Below are 19,448 nucleotides of genomic sequence, written 5' to 3' on the forward strand. Positions count from 1 at the left end.
GATACCTAGTACACTCACATTAAGCGATTTGCAAAAAATCACCTCTGCTTGATTGTTATATCACCCAGCGATATATACAATATTTTGATAAAGGTGTCCAGCAAAGTGTTTTTAGTCATGAAAGTGCGTATCTATAGAACGAATGATATTTCTCGTATCATTTATACGCCAAAATGAGTTTTTGCGTACATATGATACGCACTTTATGGCGTGTAATATGCACGCCCTCCTCACCCCTAATCCTACCCAAGGGTTACAGTGCGTATCATTTGAACGCAAAAACTCGTTTTGGCGTATAAATGATACGAGAAATATCATTCGTGCTATAGATACGCACTTTCATGAGACCGTGTTCTAGCTTGAGAGCGTTAGTTGCTATGATGCACAATATCCGCAGAAGTGTTACTAATGTGCTCCCATCGAAGAAAAAAAAAAATCCCATTTTTTTTTAGGTTGGTCTTTGAAAAAAAAAAGCTTTTTAAAAGCTTTTTCTCCTGTTGAAAATGCCATAAAAATGCATTCCTGCGGGAGCTTCAACTCTTTAATATGGGTAAGTTTCATAAAAAAAAAATAATAATAATAATTTTGAACAAAAATCATATTTTGTTAAAGACATTTCATCTGGTAACATTAGGCAGTTTTATTTTATGCTTTATTGTTGGATGATTGCGTTAGCTCACTATGCTTCTATCGCTTGTTTCTGCTTCTTCGTGTTTATCAGGTTTTGATCTAGCCTAGAAATCTAGACGCACCCTAGCGGCAGGAAAATGTAGTTTGCAGCCAGGGTAGTCTAGCAACTCTCCATTGACTTTAGAGCTGTAAAAACCTAAATTGTGTCAGGCCAATCACATTGTGTATAGAGTAGGCGGGGCGGGCTTAACTACAGAGTTGCGACGGTTCCCTGCTACTTGAAAACAAAGAAGAGTTGCTGCTGCTGGAGAACAGTCTTTCGAATCGGCTTTGGCCGCGACTCTGGAGGACTTGGAGTTAAGTTTTTCTTAGAGAAAAGAGCAAAGAACGGCACTTAAGTCATTCTTAAAAAAGGAAGATGTGTTCGTAGTTTTGCCGGCCAGATTCAAAAGTTGAATCTATCAACTAAGTTAGCTCCGCTGTTGGGAAAACGCTCTGGTTGGTTGAAGCGCTGTCCTATTGCGTGCAGAGGGAATTTGAAAGACAGCCGTTTATCCCGCCCCTCGGATTGAAATGATATAGTGGGGGTCAGAATTCGGAACAACACAGGCCCACTTCGAGCACTGGTAATAACTCAGTTTCCCAGCATTGCTCGGATTATGGGGTTATGGCGCTGTAAGGCCGCGTCTGCAGAGTTTAACTCGACACACCTCCCTGTAATTGAAGTAATCCTAGCGACCTTCAACAGAAATCTCTTGTGTGTTTAATTAGGATAGAAGCTCAAGTCTGCAGAAATGTGGAAGGATTGACACCTTTGTCTTATGGTGTCTATGAAGACGAATAACTGATGATATGGATCATGTGTTTTAAATCAGGGAGTCATCCAAAATGTGCCATGCTGGGCAACTTCAGGTGTCCCACTGATAATACTGCACTGACTGGATTGTTCATTAGAGGTGCCGTTTGTCATATTTTCAGAGGAAACTTTTCAATCCCTAGTAATTTAAATTTTCAGTATTAACAAATGAAAGCGTTCGTATCCTTTGTAAGCAATAAATTAGCATGATTATTTTCATGATTAATTGTTTCTAAATGATAACTAGATAAGATAGTGATTTTTATCAATTCATATATCATAAAAAAGCAACATTTTGAAGAAAAAGCTGTTTTTTCTTTTCTTTCAAAGACTACAACGTGCATAAGCAATGCTTTTATCGCTTGTTTCTGCTTTTTCTTTACATGTGTTTTAATACGGATTGTTGCGTATTAGCGCCCCCTACCGCATAACAGTGAAATCATAGAAGAAAATTCCGTCAATGGCGGGAAACAGTTTTTAAAAAGACCATAGATATCGCCATCAGTTAATACTGCCGTTAACACTTTCTCCGACAAGCGAAAGCGATGAGACCAGTTTTCTGTTTTTTCATGCAATGTTTGACAAAGTTTTGTGCAAATGTATTAAAGTGCAGTGATCCAATTACCACATTACAAAGTGCCACTGTGTTCACTTCTTTAATCTTGAAGATAAAACCATAAAATTGAATCACAGAATGAATTTTACATTTTCAAAAATATGGTTATTCCTATTTTCCAGCGAAAACATAATTTGCCAGAGTCTAGACATGTTTTGACTTCTGCATATCTAAATCATACAAAAAAAAAAAAAAGGAAGAAGAAAGGAACACAATATACAGATATGCTGTACACTAATGAAGTTCAACAAACTATTTCAAAGCTTCCGGAAATACAAACAGAACAGCAGAGGCCTAAAAATCAGAAAGCAAGCGAAATGACCCTCAGTGGAAAGCAGTTGATCATGTGTTTTTTGTGGATTCTCAGCCCAGGCCTGTTATCTCTGTCAGTACACAGTAGATCTGCTCAATGACTTGCAGCCCAATTGCATCAAAGACGACACAGGGTTTGACCGCCGCCTGGTCAGTGTTGATTCTAGCAGTATGATGAAATATTCTAGCAATGTTTTTTTGTCAGAATAACAAAGACGTGCTTCATCCACAGGGGATTAACCTATCAAAGTACAGGAAGTTAATATTCATGGACGCTCTGTGTTCTCTGAAAGAATGATACAACTGCTGCATTTCACAAGCCGAAATATGAGAGGATGCGAATTACAATTCCAGGGTAAAGTGAATATTACAGAAGCACATGAATAAATTTGGCGGCTGTTTTCTACAAACACTTCAAACATAAAAAAAACCACCCTGTTGTTGGGCTAAGTATACTTATAATGTCAAATAAAGATTGTTTTCTTTAGTTCGAGTGCCTTCAAAACTAAGAATGACGATGTTTTTGAATTTAAGAATTGAATCAATGTAAGATCAGGTGCTGTGCAACAGTGCAAGCATCCACCTTTATTTTATTTTTTATTTTTTTCGTCTGAGTCCAGACAGTCCAAAAGAAACAAAAAAATAAATAAATTTTGTCTGAGAGGAAGAGATGATGACTGGAAATTTTCTCCTTATACAATTGCTCCTACTGCTGGCCAAACCTGGAGGCTGCATGCGACAAACACTATGATGATCATATTAAAAAAAATTGCACTGAAAACAGCAACTGAACATAATAACATCATATTTGCAATATTATGCGGGTGAAACTATTGATACTACAAGCCAAATCGGGCCGGTGTCCGTTTTGGCGTCATAGGCGCTTCTTCTTTTCTTCCTGGGGTGCAGATCTTGATCGACCTGATTGAAAAAGATGAAAAGACATTTTTATTACAAGATGTTGATTTAAATAGAAAGGTTGTGTATGTGACTGTAAATGTGCCATGCATCAGAAGTTGTGCGATTTGCTCTAAGGTTAAATGAGAAGAATAGACAGCGAGGAAAGGCCAGTTTGTGTCTGTGGGGACCTGCGGGACACGGGTCTGATGTAGCTGACAGGGCCATGTATCATCTTTAATTACAGCAGCTCTCCTCCTCACACACATCCATCAGGCCGTGACCCTCCAGCTCCACACACTCACACCTCCATCAGTTCACTTTCTGATGCTCAACATTTAGCCATTTTAGACCTTTATTTAATCAAACATTCCAATTAACTAGATTTTTACAACCTCTGATTACCATTTACACTCTCTGCCACAATTCGCAATTGAATTTAGACATTATTATTAAGACATCATTAATATTGCATGAATCCCTCCTTCAAATCTAAAGGTCCTTGCACACTGAATCCGAAATTTTCATACACGTTTTTTTCGAATTCGTCACTGAATTGCTCTGATTTGTCAAAACGCCTGCTACGAAAAACGCAGAAAATTGAACCCGATCCGATTTTTTTTTACAACGGACAAACATTTCAGAGGCAGTGTGTAAACGTGATTGACACAACGTGAGGTCGTGCCGATTTTTTAACGAGCGAAAATTTCAGTCGACTCAGTGTGCAAGGTGAGATTTGAGTTTGAATTAATCATATTTGATACACAAATTTCGAAGGCTTCTAAACTTTGCTGTAAAATCTGTTGTACACAATCTACTACATGCCTTGTGTCATCTGATTGATATTTTATACTTTTTTAGCTAGTAAAAGGACTTTTAGTATCATTCTGAAAAACGTGTCTTTTTGCTGTGAAATCTTTGATCATTTTTATAAAGTAAACGTAAGAACAACTTTTATATTGTTAGTAATATTTCAAGATGAACACTTACTGGACCTAAGCAACTTATGCTTACCTGATTATCCATACATCATTTTTTTGTAAAATCGTGTTAAAATGTGAGTATCAAATATGATCCATCAGGCTTTTTTATATGTCCATCTCTCAATCAGCATTGTATTGCATTGCATTATATATTTTTTGGTTACACTTTAATTTAAGGTGTCATTGTTACAGTGTACAAGTATTGAGTAATATTAAGCAACTGCATGTCCTTACTATAGGGTTAGGGTAGGATTAGGATTGTAATTATGCATAATTTACAGTTATTACTATGGTAAGTACATGTAACAAGGACACTGTAAAATAAAGTGTTACCTATTTTTAATTATGTGCTTGTTATGCTGCTTGATACAGCAAACTAGTATTTCTTACCATATTATTTTAATGTATTGTCTTAATTATAAACACACTAGTTTGTAGCGCGAACAGTTTTAACCGTTACTGCACTTTTTACTCTTCTTTTTATTTCCCTATAGTGGCTAACGAATCAAAAGCCTTGCACATTCACAAAAACTGGTAACACTTTACAATAATGTTCATTAGTTAATGTATTAACTAACATGAACTAACCATGAGCAATACATCTGTTACTGTATTTGTTCATCTTTGTTAATGTTAGTTAATTAAAATAAAGCTGTTCATTGTTTGTTCATGTTAGTTCACAGTGCATTAACTAATGTTAACAAGTTTTTAATAAATTATTAGTAAATGTTGAAATTAACATTAACAAAGATTAATAAATGCTATATAAGTGCAGTTCATTATTAGTCCATGCTAATTAATGTAGTTAACTAATGAACCTTACTGTAAAGTGTTACCCAAAAACTAGCTTATTTCGGCATTGGAAAGTAAGGTGGATATGGCACTGATTTTCAAAGCATTTTCTTTAGATGAAATGTAAAATGTCCTCTAAGTGACCTGTGGGTCCGGGAGATTCAGGTCAGGTGAGACGAGATGAGCTGTGATCTCATCTTAGATCAGACGGTGTTTTCCTATCAGCTTATTTAAAACCCCATGAAGGCGTCAGAACCCAAGAGGGAGGCCGGCACCTTAATTATCCATCTCCCCATCATGCAAATCAAAAGTCTAATCCCCACTTTTAATGTGATTATTGTCAGGACGTCCATCAAGCGGACAGTCAGCCGAAGGCTTTGATACAGAGATAAAAAGTCCTGATTAATTAATGAAGTGTTATTTTACAGGACACATTTCCAGCTTTTGTGGAGCTGACAGGTGTGTGTAAAATTAATTTCCCGGATTAGTTTGAAAAATTAGCGTCTGTCTCTCTCTTCCCCGTCCGAGGCGGTACAATTTAAATTGCTACAGTAATGGGGGTCAGGCAGGAGTCAATATTATTTCTTTTTCTCTCCTGTGGAGACGGGAGGTGAGAAAAGCTCATCATGGAGAAGACAAGGAGACGCTAGGTGAGGAAAGGGATGAGGAGGGTGTGAGGGGGATAATAGTCTTCCCAAAAATTGCGACATTAGTATTTCAGCACGGCAGCCGTTTGATGGCTTCCTACTAAATAGGATGATTCAGATTTCATGAGTGTGAGCAGGAAGTGACTCTAAACCCTGAGTGACAGCAGTATTTGTGATTGCTAAAGTACCTGACGCTGCCCAGGTTGTTCTTCCTGTCCTGCTCCTCTTTCCGTGCCAGGATCTGTTGTTGTGCAAGGGACATCTCCTCCTCCATGATGCTGATCTCCTCCTTGGCTCTCCTTCGGTTCTCCTGGAAGAGGGACCAGAAGTGAGCGAGACCAAAACAGAGGCGAATATGTACTGTCAGTGTTGAATCTGAGATATTGAGGAAGGATGTTCCTCACCTGTCTGCTCTTGTTTGCATGTTTGATACTGTAGAACATGGGCCCAAGCTCAGCCAGCCACTCGCCGTCCACTGCCGTCACACACTGCATGTACTCCTGAAACACAAACACACATGCGTGTCATCACTCTTCACCGGGGCACTGGGATATAATATTCACAATATACTGAATAATATTTGATTATAGTGAATATCATGAAGATTTTTTTTTTTAGAGTATGGAAGTTTCTGCAAATCAGTTATTCGGCCTGTTAACAAATCGATTCAAAATGTTAAATTGATTCATTCAATTCAATACATCTTAATCCCTAAAAAGCATGTATTTAACATGTTTATTACCATGTATTGCAAACAATTATGCCAAAATGCTCGTTTTGTCGAGTATCCTCGCAAGCACAGTCTTAAATGAGTTAAATTAAGTCTTAAATGAACGTAAAGAGTTATGAGAAAATGTGTATCAGATTTGCATGATGTGTGTCAGGTCTTAAAGTGACAGCAGCCTAATAAACCTGCTGATGTCTGTTATCAAGGATAATCAAAGAACAAAAGACAGAGAAATGAATTCACCCACTGCTCTTGACTGAATAACATTTGTGGCTTTAAGAAGGATTAATCTATATTTAATTTATAATTTATGCAGTGAAGACTGTGAAGTGTTTGATAACTTTATTCAATTTCTGTATATATCCTACCAGTTAGACTACCTGGAAATCTTAAAGCACTGTTTTACAAGGTTACATGGGTCAAAACAACGAAAACAATAACTTTGAGCATTTTGACTAGGCTAGTAAAAATCTGAACCAGTCTGACTGGGCCAACAGAAAAAATTGAGCCCTGATATGTTAAAGATCACAGGGAAATGTGACATTTATTATAATGGGTTTATGTGAAGATTGTTTTAAGTTCACTTAAATTAAAAGTTGTTATATTATTTAAAGCCTAATAAATCAATTCAACTGTAATGCTGAATGCCTATAATCAATGGCTAAAATTGTTGTTAATTTCATAGAGCCATCAGTAGCGGTATGGGTATCTGTGATACTGGCCTTCTTTCATAAAAACAAATATTTAAAATATAGGCTACTGTCTTTATGTTTTTCTACGTTAATTTGGAGATTAAACGTGAAATTATTACAGTACAAAAATGATGTAAAAAACTTTAATGTTAGTTTTTATTAATCACGATTAATTACAGATTAATGTGTGATTAATTAGTAATTTCTTTTGTACTGATTGACAGCACTAATTACAGTAAAGTAATTGAAAGAGCTCAACACAACAAATGTTGTTTCAAATGGTTTCCTCTAATTAAAAATGCAACTTTTAGTGACTTCTGCAGTCTCAAAATTATTTATTATTTAACACTTTATTTTACAGTGTCCTTGTTACACATGCTACATGTATTCACTATAGTAATAACTATTAATTATGCATAATTACATGCAACTAACCCTAAACAAAACCCTCATCCTAACCTTAAAGTACATGTTGTTATTTAATATTACTCAGTACTTAAAAGTATAATTGCACTGAAACAAGGACACCTTCAAATAAAGTGTAACCATAAATACAAATAGTTTATAAATACAACAGATAAATACAAACCGACAGGAAATAATCTGAGGAAAATAAAGGAAGCTAAATTCAAATTTGCATCACCTATATAAGCGTCTCATACTAACTTATGTCACTTCACATTGAAGGGCTGAGGAGGAAGAAGTTAGCCTGGTAATACCAGACTCTGCTACTTCACTTTGCTTCGTAGAGAGAGTCTGGAATAGCATAATAGAGAAGTGTTTTCTCTCTCGCGGGGGGGCGCTTGTCTGAAGTTTAAAATCATTGGTTACCCGTAAGCCAATCACATAACGTTTGGTTATGGCGTGTGTTATGCGCATGCTCAGCCGCATCTAACTTCCACTGTAAACACATGTATGATGCAAAAACTAAACCATTGAACGAAATACCGGAGTGAACATGGTTGTGAACGACTTTTGCAGATTATGTGAAGTAAATCTACGCAAGTACGCATCCACCACGGTACAATCAGCGTCTACGTCACGGCTCTCAGCCCGCCCTCTGTTCGTTGATTGGCCCGGCTGTTTTCAGGCCGGTGGAAAACTGAAAGATACGCTGCTATCTCAGACTGACTACAGGAGCGAAATGAAATTAGCGGAAGTAGGAAGTCTGACGTAGTCAGGCTAGGAAGAAGTACCTTTGTGGTCATGACCAGTTCATGGTAGATGATGTAGTCAGGGGTGTAACCCATCCCGAACAGAGCGCTGGTGGGGTGCAGATGGCAGGGCATCCCAGTTCTCACATTCACATACTCTCCTATTCCCTAAACACACAAATACAAGGCATGAAGACACTTCAGGTGTTACTTGATGAAATTGAATCATTGCATTGCCAAAAATGCGGAGTAGCTGTGAACCTTTAATTTAGCAGCCTGGTGAAAGTACGCAGCACAGATGCACTTCCTGATCACATCCCAGTCAGAGCCGCTGGAAATCAGGTTCATTTTCTGCTGCACCATGATGTCTTTGAGCTGAGATCGGACCTCACGCACCTGTGACGCACACACACATTATTTAGTGCAATATCTAATAAAAGAAAAAGCATGCTTAATTTTGCACTAAAACTTTCAAAGAAAATGTACAGTTAAACCTGTTAGATTGACATACATATTTAAAAAAAGCAATTAAATAACATCTGTGAATATTCTTCAGAAGGATCTCAACATTAGAAAAGTTCCTTATTTAAGTCAGATCTTACGATTGGCATTTAGAAATTTTGGTTGATTACAATATTAATAGTGAATATTTATATTTATACACATTTATAAAGGTTTACATTTATAATACATTAATTTACTACACTAAAGATATATATATATATATATATATATATATATATATATATATATATATATATATGTATATGTATATGTATATGTATATGTATATATATATATATATATATATATATATATATATATATATATATATATACATAAATATACATATATATATATATATATATATATATACATTAAATTATTACACTAAAGATATATATATTTATGTATTATAAATTTAAACCTTTATAAATGAACCTGCAGGGCTAAATCCGGCACATTTTGCATTAATCATATGTATTATTAATGTGCATTGTCCTTGATTAAATAAATAATGAATGTATGAAAGAAAGAACTTCAAGATGGGACAGAGGCAACTTATATTACAACTCATTTCCCATGCAAAGAGAATATTTACATAGAAGTCTTAAAGGTACAGCAGCAAAGAATATGCACATTAGCTGTAATGGTCAAAGACTTTGACCATTTTTCATGCAAATCCATTTTGACTATTATAAGTGTACTTCAGGGGAAATTTTAAATAACATGTCATGGAATTCATGAATCTGACTGGTTGAGAGTGACGCCTCAGGTTGACATACCTTACGCATGGCTTTGGTGTGGATGAAGTGATCGTTACACCAGATGCTGGAGTAATTGTTGTTCTTCCACTGCAGGTAAACGTTGAGGTAGGTCAGGTGATCACTCTCAGGCACTGAGAACTTCTCTCTCACCTGGTCACTCTCCTCCTCTCGACCCTAGACGAGTAACGGCAGTTTGAGCACTTCGAAAACTGAACCCGCATGTCCAGCACATTTGCTTGTAAGTAGGTTGTAGTAAAGAGCCTATAACGTACCTTTGGTCTGTAGAAGATGGATGGCACTGACAACATGGAGACGATGATAAGAATGTCAGCGCTGCAGGCCATGTCACATGACACGATCAGCATTTTGGACAAAGCCGGATCCAGAGGAAACTCCACCATGAGCCGCCCGGTGGGCGTCAGAGCGCCTGAGACAGAGACGAGAAGAAAGCATCCTCAAATACAGGCAAAAGTCAAAAGGGATTAGAAAGCACCTCTTTCCAAAGTGCTGATGGTGGGAAAATGACTCCACTTTGAGATTCTGATCAAACTTTTCAGAAGCTCAGATTTCAAAGATTACATGACAGACTAAGAAGATTAGTGAGAGAGCGCCGTGAAAAGCAGAGAAGATATTTGGGCAGGTAAGCCTTAATCAGAAATAATCTGCTGTTAACACGAGACGAGAGCTAGAGGGAAAAGCGCTCCACATAGTCAAATCCCCCACAAACCCCTGAGAGATACGCAGGAAATGAGATTGAGATCCCTCTCTGGTCACACAGACAGTTTTACTTCAGTTGCTACAGCTGAACTTTGCGTAAGACCTTAATACTTCACTGCAGCACTTCACAAGCTTAAGTCTACTCAACTAGAATGCAAGTTACACTCGAGAGATTTTTTCCTAAAATAAAAATAATGTCACTACCATCCGTTATCTTTAAACACTGATATATCCAAACACTGGCGAGTGAATATATACTCAGCAAAAAAAAAAAAGAAAAGTCCCCTTTTTCAGGATACTGTATTTTAAAGATAATTTTGTAAAATACAAATAAGCTTTAAAGATCTTTCTTGGAAAGGGTTTGAACAATGTTTTTCATGCTTGTTCAGATAACCATGAACAAACCTGTTACAGGAGAATACAAAAGAAAAAAGAAAATAAATGGGGGAAAAATGCAGCGTTTGAAAAGAGCTCTTGCCTAGATATTCTTATACCACATCACATTAAAATACCAAGCGTTACGGTATTCTCTAGAAATTTTACAGCTCTTTCAGTCAAACTGATGGATGAGGATTATTTGTAGCGCAACTTTATGATTTGAAATGATTTGTTTCAGTCTTTTTGAGTGGAACTTCACCAAAACTGGAAGTGCCTCCCATAAACTATAACGCAGTAAAAGAAATAGGATATTGTGAAGTGATTTTAAGCTCAGGAAAGTTTGTTTTCTGAGGTGAGAGACTTTTAATTTTGTGACAAGTTACAAAAATAAGATGATTCCTGACATCATCTCATCTGACAGCAGATACTGAATCAGGTCAGCACGTTTTTCTCAGGCACTCTTCACTTAAACTGCGTCTGACAGAAGAGTCAACAGCTTTCATGCACGTCTTTCAAAATAAACGTTTCGCATCAGAAAAACATTGAGAATTACGTTTGCCGTTGTTGTTTCTTAGACTACGCACTTCACGACCCACTCAAAGCCATTTTGCAACCCACTTTTGGGTCACGACCCGCAGGTTGAGAAACGCTGCTTTAAACAACGTCCAAAATAAAAGTATTTTTAAAAGCTCAATATCATGTACACTGCAATTGAACAAATTTATTAAAAAAAATAAATTAAAAATACAGTTTTGTAGAATAAACATAATGGTTTCCCATTATGGATGTGACCTTCCACGGCAAACTGAAGACTTTTTGACTGGAAAAAACTACTACGTTATAAATGTACCCTTAATCCTGACGTTATTTGATCATTCCTGATATCATCTAACAGTTCACACAGTTCAACTCTAAAGACCTGATTCACTCTCTACTGTTCCTTATGATAAAAAACTGCCAAAAGGAACAAAAAAACTAAAAAGTGGTCTCAGCGGTCTCACCTGTGTTGTCAAGAGCTCCCAAGATCCACAGCTGGTACATGGAGTTTAGCATGTTGTCTTCAGGTGGGGGATCCATGAAGTGGAAGAGCAGAAGGTCTTGCACTCCCAGTGACTTGAGCAGCAGCACAACATTGGCCAGGTTAGTGCGCTGGATCTCTGGGATAGTGGTGGTGAGCATTTCATTCTTGTAGGCACTCTGAGTGTATAACCTGAAGTGAACAAACACAATGGAAAGAAAGATCCATTCATTTTCTGTAAACATTATAAAATGTCCCACCCCGACACAATGTGATACAGTGGCGAGCGAAAAATCCAGTGTATTCCTTGTTAGGGTGCTAACACACTGCAGAGAGCCCTGCGTAATATTTGGATATGAAAAGAGATGGATCAGTTAGATTTCCAAAACCATAACTAGACTCGCAGTTTTCCTTGGTCAATTAAACTTAAACTTGCCAAGGGAACTTTTTTTTTTTTTAAGTTAAAGTACTAAATTTCCTAAAACTGAAATAAAAACTAACTAAAACTAAATAGAAATATTAAAAAAATAATAACAATAAAATTGACAATAAAAACTTACAATAAATTAAAATTACAGATGAAATTTCAGCGAATTAAAAATATTACTAATACTACAATAGTATATAAACACTACTAAAATAACACTAAAATATGCCTATATAAGACTAGAGTAACTATTTTCAAAATTTTTCTCAGTATACGTCATTATGCAACAAGAAGCTTGCGCTTGACTCCCGTGAACGTGTTTAGGACCGTTTGCTGAGGCTGTGGATTACAGGTAATATTTAAGATTTAAGATATACTTTATTGTCCCGAAGGGAAATTTGTTTTGGACTCTGTCCATTCCGCAGTTTTTACAAAGACAACACAAAATACAAAATACAAAGAATAAACGTCTCTCAACACATCCTCTCACAAAACATGTTCTCATATACATTAGACAGGTACGTATATAGTAGGCACATTAATACCTTTCATTGGCAGTTTTAAAAATTACAATCGTTATTTATTACAGCTCCCATATTGCACGTCCCCAATGGTATACATATTGGACATCCCCGATGGTATCCGTATTGCACATCCCCAATGGTATACATATTGCACATCCCCGATGGTATACGTATTGCACATCCCCAATGGTATACGTATTGCACATCCCCGATGGTATACGTATTGCACATCCCCAATGGTATACATATTGCACATCCCCGATGGTATACATATTGCACATCCCCAATGGTATACGTATTGCACATCCCCAATGGTATACATATTGCACATCCCCAATGGTATACGTATTGCACATCCCCAATGGTATACATATTGCACATCCCCGATGGTATACGTATTGCACATCCCCGATGGTATACATATTGCACATCCCCAATGGTATACATATTGCACATCCCAAATGGTATACATATTGCACATCCCAAATGGTATACATATTGAGATGTGCATGTGCATGAGATATGCATATACGGTTTTAAATAATGTTCAGTTTCTTGCACAGACTGATCGTTACGCTTCATAAGACCACAATGTATCATCAGGACTCCAGGAGCCACGGGTATTGATTTTGTCTTGCCTGTAGCCTATGTGTTTTTTGACTCTTAAAGTGACGGTATCCATTGACTTGCATTATACGAATCACCAAAGACCACGGTTTCAGCTAAAAATCTTCTTTACGGTCTGTTAAAGACGCAATTGCCTACTCTTCTGCTACACACTCAAAAGTATGTATTTTTCACCTCAAAAACAGTTCATACTATTAGGGCATAGTGTAAGTAGGCAAAGTAAGCGTCATTTGAGCTAATCATTACCAGTTCCAACCGCAGCAAGTGACACTGCAAGACAATTTTAGTGCCGTTGCGTTGATCTAGGTAGCTCCGCCCACAGTGAAATCTCATTGGTCCAAAAACCTCTGAGATATTTATATATTAAATATGTTTTGACTGGCAGTGATTTGCTTCACTGCACCAGTTTGATTAATTAAATACCATGCAAAAGTCATGGAATAAAATAAAGAGAATCGGGTGAGATAGATCATTCAATAGAACATTCAGTGCAAAAGGTCCAAATAAAGACGTATACGTGACATATGCATGCAGCACATTAATGAAAAAGTTTTCTACCTCCAACCTTTAGAAGAGCTAGAGGGAAGCTCTTAACAATGAGTCATTTCCAAGCTACCTCTGAGGATCTTAAAATATCACAGCTCTCCTTGCTGCTCCATAGAGACAGATCTGAGAAAACTATTCAACAACATCGGTAATCCCTCAGAAGATGGCGTGAAGAAGGAACTCTGGGAAGCTCTGTAGTACAGCGTATGCATTTATGTATATCTGTCCTTCTGGCTCTTGTGCCGCAATCACAGCCAGAGCTTTTGAGTTATGCATTCATCACACACACAGCTCTTGGCCACATTACAAAGCGTCTGGCTGAACAGAATTGATTCTTGATGCACAGATGTTTGGTAAAGGATGCATGCAACTAATCCGACATGAGCCACACACTTTCACATGCAACCAGAAACACTCACAGGGAGGCACAACAATCCCTTGTGTGACAGTGAAACAGCGAGACAGTGTGTCATCGCATCTTTGGGGCTGTGCAGATTTGAAAAAGGTCAGTCAAAAAAGCCCACAGGAGCCTTTGTATCAAATCCTCAGAGGTGTAAACAAAAAATAAACTATTAAATCCTCTTAAGATTACCGTCCCGTCCCCCTCCTGCAGTCACCCAGCCTCACTGATAGAGGTTTCAGAAAAGAGTGAGCAAAAAAAAAAAGAATAAACCTCATGAACACACTGTTGTCACATCTGCCTGTATTAGCAAAGAGAGTGTGTATTAACACCACAGAGACACCTCAATGATTCACTTCCTTTGGATGATTCGTTTCAATGTACTGGAACAAAAAAAACTGATTCATCACTCAACTCTGTCTCACCTTAAAGTCAGAATGAAATAAATATTTATCCGTGCACGTTTGTTTTTTTTTGACCTTGTAATTTTTCATCAAATTATGTTAATATTGTCGATCGTCTGGTGAAATGACAGACTTTCTCTCTGGTGAATCTCTCTGGTGTGACTTCTCCAATCAGTTGATGTGCTTAAGCCCCTGACAAGCCCACATTCATCTGCCTCCACTTTTACATGCCCACATCTCAAAATCCAATCACCAACCATTGCATAGAACCAAGTCCCGCCCTACATTTTTTCTTTTTCGATAATGTTACACTCAAATGTACAACACAATATTGAAGAAAAGATCTGTCGCTACTTCCATTTCAGCACGACGTCAATTTCCAGCCTGCTTTGAAGCATCTCTGTCTTTTGAAATAACAAAAAGGCACTGCACAGCATTTTATATTTTATTTTTGTAGTAAAATACACTATCGGTCAAAACTTTGGAATAATAAAAAAAAAATTATATTCTTAATGCATTTTTTGATTAAAAATGCTGAAAAACTGTAATATTGTGAAATATTATTACAATTCAAAATAATTGTTATCTATCTGAATATATTTTAAAATGGAATTTATCCCCGTGATGGCAAATAATTGTTTGCAAATCAAAAATGAATCTGGTCATACCTAAAAAGTAGAACATACTAGGGGTGTAACGGTACGTGTATTCGTACCGAACCGTTTCGGTACAGGGCTTTCGGTTCGGTGCACGTGTGTACCGAATGACCAAATGCAATATTTTGTTTCCACACGAACATATTAAGTGGCGGAAGTCCCCGCGTTCAGCGCAAATCCCGCCCTGCAGCTGATTCTAAAGGTTTACCAGTTTTACCCGTCGTCACTGTAACCTAAACCAATGAAATCGACTGCAGGGCGAAAAAAAGCTTTTCCGCTCCGTGTGCGCCGCCGCACTCTCCGTTCCGTGTGTGTGTGTGTGTCTGCGCCATGGTCTGTGCGCTGCGCTCTCTGCTCAATGTTCAATGTTCTACTCCGTGTTTGCGCTGCGCGTTCTGCTCTGTCGTTAACGGCCCAAACACTCCAATCATGTACCGATCACGCACTGGAAAAGCAAAGTCCGCTCAAATAAGGTGAAATTTCTCAGTAGTAGACTTCTGTTTGCTGAGCTGGTATAGTCATGCTGGCAACAATGGTAAAATGACCTGCTCTGATCACATGCTCTGGTAATAATAGCTTTGTAGGAATATATTTTATTTTGATAATTAGTAAAAAAAAAAAGAAAAAGAAAAAAAAAATCTTAAATTGATTGTTGATTGATTATTGAAAAATAATAATACATTGATATATATGTTTAATATTATTTTAATATAGGGCTATTTTCTGTTCCTTTTTTTCCCCGGTGTTTCATTTAATTAGGTGATTATAAGTTTAATTATTGATGATTACAAGCTTGGAGGAATTGCAATTAATTACAGCAAATTGTGCAATTAAAGTTCATTTTTTTTCCCAGTCTTAATTTTTAAATATGAGCAGGCCTACAAGCTGGGATTGGTAATGCTAAACTGTAATCATAGTTATTTATTTATATTTTTCATTAAATTTATTATGTGATATTGGTTTGAGACAGAGTATTTTATTTAGTGGAGAACTTTGCAGCAGTATTTTATTTCTTATTCTTTTTTTTATTTTATATATATTTTATTATATTAAAAAGTGTTTAAAAAAGTGTAAACAAATTGTTAAAAAAGTTCATAGTAATAAACAACCTGCAGTTTAATTTCTTTTCCTTACTGTACCGAAAATAAACCGAACCGTGACTTTAAAACCGAGGTACGTACCGAACCGTGATTTTTGCGTACCGTTACACCCCTAGAACATACAATGACAAAATCATGGTGAAATCATTGAAATGAGAAAGTCATTGTCATAAATCTTTTTGCCTCATTGCACAAGGACAGTCAACTTTTGAGCAAGTGATTCATTGTGTCTAAATATGGATAAACAAGTATATTTATGTGACCCTGGACCACAAAACCAGTCACATTGGTCTTTTTTTTTTAAAAAATGTAGATGTATACATCATCTGAAAGCTTTCCATAGATGTATAGTTTGTTAGGATAGGACGATATTTGGCCGAGAAACAACTATTTGAAAATCTGGAATCTGAGGGTGCAAAAAAATCGAAACATTGAGAAAATCACCTTTAAAGTTGTCCATTTATGTTCACGCTTTTGCTGCATCCACTCACAAAAATAAATGTTTTATATATTTCCGGTAGGAAATTTACAAAATATCTTGATGGAAAATTATCTTTACTTAATATCCAAATGATTTTTGGCATAAAAGAAAAATCGATCATTTTGACCCATTCAATGTATTGTTGGCTATTGCCACAAATATACCCGTGCGACATGTGACTGGTTTTGTGATCCAGGGTCACATATGATGTTTTTGATGTTGGGCATTGAGGGAGGCACTGACTGATCTTACCTGTAACACTGTCCTGGGCCTGTTCTGCCGGCTCTGCCAGCCCGCTGGTTTGCATTGGCTTGACTGATGGGGTACACCTGCAGCGCATCCATGCCAATGCGAGGGTTGAACACCTAAACAACACAAAGTAATACTTCTGTTAGCATCAGATGTGCAACTCCTCTATTAAAGACTGGTCATTCATAGCAGTTTAATTTACCTTCAGTTTGCAGTAACCAGAATCCACTACAAACATGATGCCGTCCACTGTCAGAGACGTCTCAGCGATGTTTGTAGCAACAATACACTTCCTCACTCCATCAGGAGCCTGTCCGTAAACACACAGGTTTAGTTCACAAACGTCTCATGATCAGGATCTTCAAGTTTCCAACAGAGACAGATGTTTACCTTCTGGAAGATCTTGGCCTGCAGGTCTGAGGGCAGCTGGGAGTAGATGGGCAGCACTGCCAGAGCCGGAGCGTTCTCTAGATCCTCCAATCGCTCCACAATCTGATCTGATGTCACCTGCAGGAACACAGACATCATGTGTGTTATACGATGCATCATTAGACAGCACAAACTTACCAAACACTATTTCGAACTAACCTCACACTTCTTATATTCCAAGAAATCTGTATATTTCTTGCATATTTCAGTTTTTTCTGGCATATATATATATATATATTCAAACCAAAATGTATTCAGACACCTAAAACATTTCTCACATTATTACAGTTTAATCGTTAAAGTTTAGAAAATGTTCATAAAATATGACAAGAACTTTGAGTTATCAAAACAGTTGATATTTCACTGGTTTTGTCCATGCGTCTGTTTGAGTGTCTGACAAATACATTTGGTTGAATATCTGTCAGCTGTTATATTTAAGTACACAATTAGATAATACCAATTTAGGTCAACCAATTATGAAGCAATGCTTAATTGTGTTCAGTCTGTGGTCGCATTAGCAATTAAAGAAAAAACACTTAAAGGGGGGGTACAATGGTGTTTCATGTATTCAGAGTTGTTTACAGTGTTAAAGAGATGGATTCTCATGCTTAACATGGCCAAAGTTTTTAAAAAATATTTTGGACGAATAACGGAGAATTTCTGTGCCGAAAATCTTACTTCCGGGTTGGTACAAGTTTCGGCTGTTTTTTTTTCGACCGTGGATCTAATGACGTAGACCAGAGTGGAACTCCTTATATGAGCATTTCTCCCGGAAAAGCGCGGCCGCGCACACGTCGACTAGAGGAGAGCGAGACCGCGCACATCAACACGCTTCAACAGGAAATCATCAGCAGCGCTGCATAGTGTCTCCAAAGTGTGTTTTTGGATGTGAGGGAAAGCTTACCAAAGAACCCAGCGTTAGGAACAGTGGATGCTGTTTGTTCCCTGCATTTCGACGATGAATGTTTTATAAACAAAGCCCAGATCGACGGATTCTCTCTATGGCTCTGCTTTCGCCCACACGGCCCGCCTCCAGACGCTCGGTTTTTTCCGGAAAGACTCGGTACAGCCTATCTTTTCTGTTATAAATATAATAAAACTAAAGACTTTTTGGAGATATGAAGGATGCAATACTACTCTATAGGTACTCAAGATTAACAGGAGATTGAGTGAAAATGAGCATTTCACCCCCCCTTTAAGCAAAACATGGTCAGGTCACAGTGTCTGAATACTTTTTTGGTCCCAAATATTTATACATTTTACTGGTAGTCACTGTATTAAGAATTTTTGGGTATAATATGTAACAGTTTACATTATTTTGCAATCCTCACTTACATAATGAACTATAGTGTCCTGCACCCACTAATAAAACAATATCAAAAATTATATCTGGTGTCTGAATACTTTTTGGTTTGACTGTGTGTGTGTATATATATATATATATATATATATATATATATATATATATATATGTGTATATGTGTGTGTGTGTGTGTGTGTGTGTGTGTGTGTGTGTGTGTGTGTGTGTGTGTGTGTGTGTGTGTGTGTGTGTGTGTGTGTGTGTGTGTGTGTGTGTGTGTGTGTGCGTGCATGTGTGTGAATAAGATTTATTTATTTTTTTGTCTTTTTAACTTTCAAATCTATAATGCTCACTAAGGCTGCAGTAATATTGTGAAATATTATAAAATAACTTTTCTATTTAAATATATTTTAAAAATTAATTTATTCCTATGACGAAAAAGCTGAATTTTCAGCATCATTACTCCAGTCTTCAGTGTCATATGATTCTTCAGAAATCATTATAATATGCTGATTTGATGCTCAAGAAATAACATTATCAGTGTTGAAAATAGTTGTGCTGCGTCATATTTTTGTGGAAACCGTGACACACTACCGTTCAAAAGTTTGAGGCAAGTAA

General features: G+C 37.0%; 1 protein-coding gene across 2 annotated transcripts in view; it reads right to left on the bottom strand.

Moving 5' to 3' along the window:
- Window positions 1-2,126: 2,126 nt before the first annotated feature.
- The window catches only part of dhx38 (DEAH (Asp-Glu-Ala-His) box polypeptide 38), a 30,711-nt gene continuing 13,389 nt past the window's right edge, over window positions 2,127-19,448 (bottom strand). For both annotated transcript variants that reach the window (XM_079866831.1, XM_079866832.1), the window contains exons 17-27: window positions 17,492-17,608; window positions 17,304-17,411; window positions 17,105-17,217; window positions 11,671-11,879; window positions 9,847-10,001; window positions 9,593-9,748; window positions 8,568-8,702; window positions 8,349-8,474; window positions 6,138-6,233; window positions 5,922-6,043; window positions 2,127-3,335 (exon numbers count right to left, since the gene is read on the bottom strand). In XM_079866831.1, coding sequence (XP_079722957.1) covers window positions 3,254-3,335; window positions 5,922-6,043; window positions 6,138-6,233; window positions 8,349-8,474; window positions 8,568-8,702; window positions 9,593-9,748; window positions 9,847-10,001; window positions 11,671-11,879; window positions 17,105-17,217; window positions 17,304-17,411; window positions 17,492-17,608 — 1,419 coding nt within the window. In that variant the 3' untranslated portion in view covers window positions 2,127-3,253. The remainder of the gene's footprint in view (window positions 3,336-5,921; window positions 6,044-6,137; window positions 6,234-8,348; window positions 8,475-8,567; window positions 8,703-9,592; window positions 9,749-9,846; window positions 10,002-11,670; window positions 11,880-17,104; window positions 17,218-17,303; window positions 17,412-17,491; window positions 17,609-19,448) is intronic.

This window comes from Squalius cephalus, assembly GCF_949319135.1.
Source record: "Squalius cephalus genome assembly, chromosome: 3".
NCBI classification, from domain to species: domain Eukaryota; kingdom Metazoa; phylum Chordata; class Actinopteri; order Cypriniformes; family Leuciscidae; genus Squalius; species Squalius cephalus.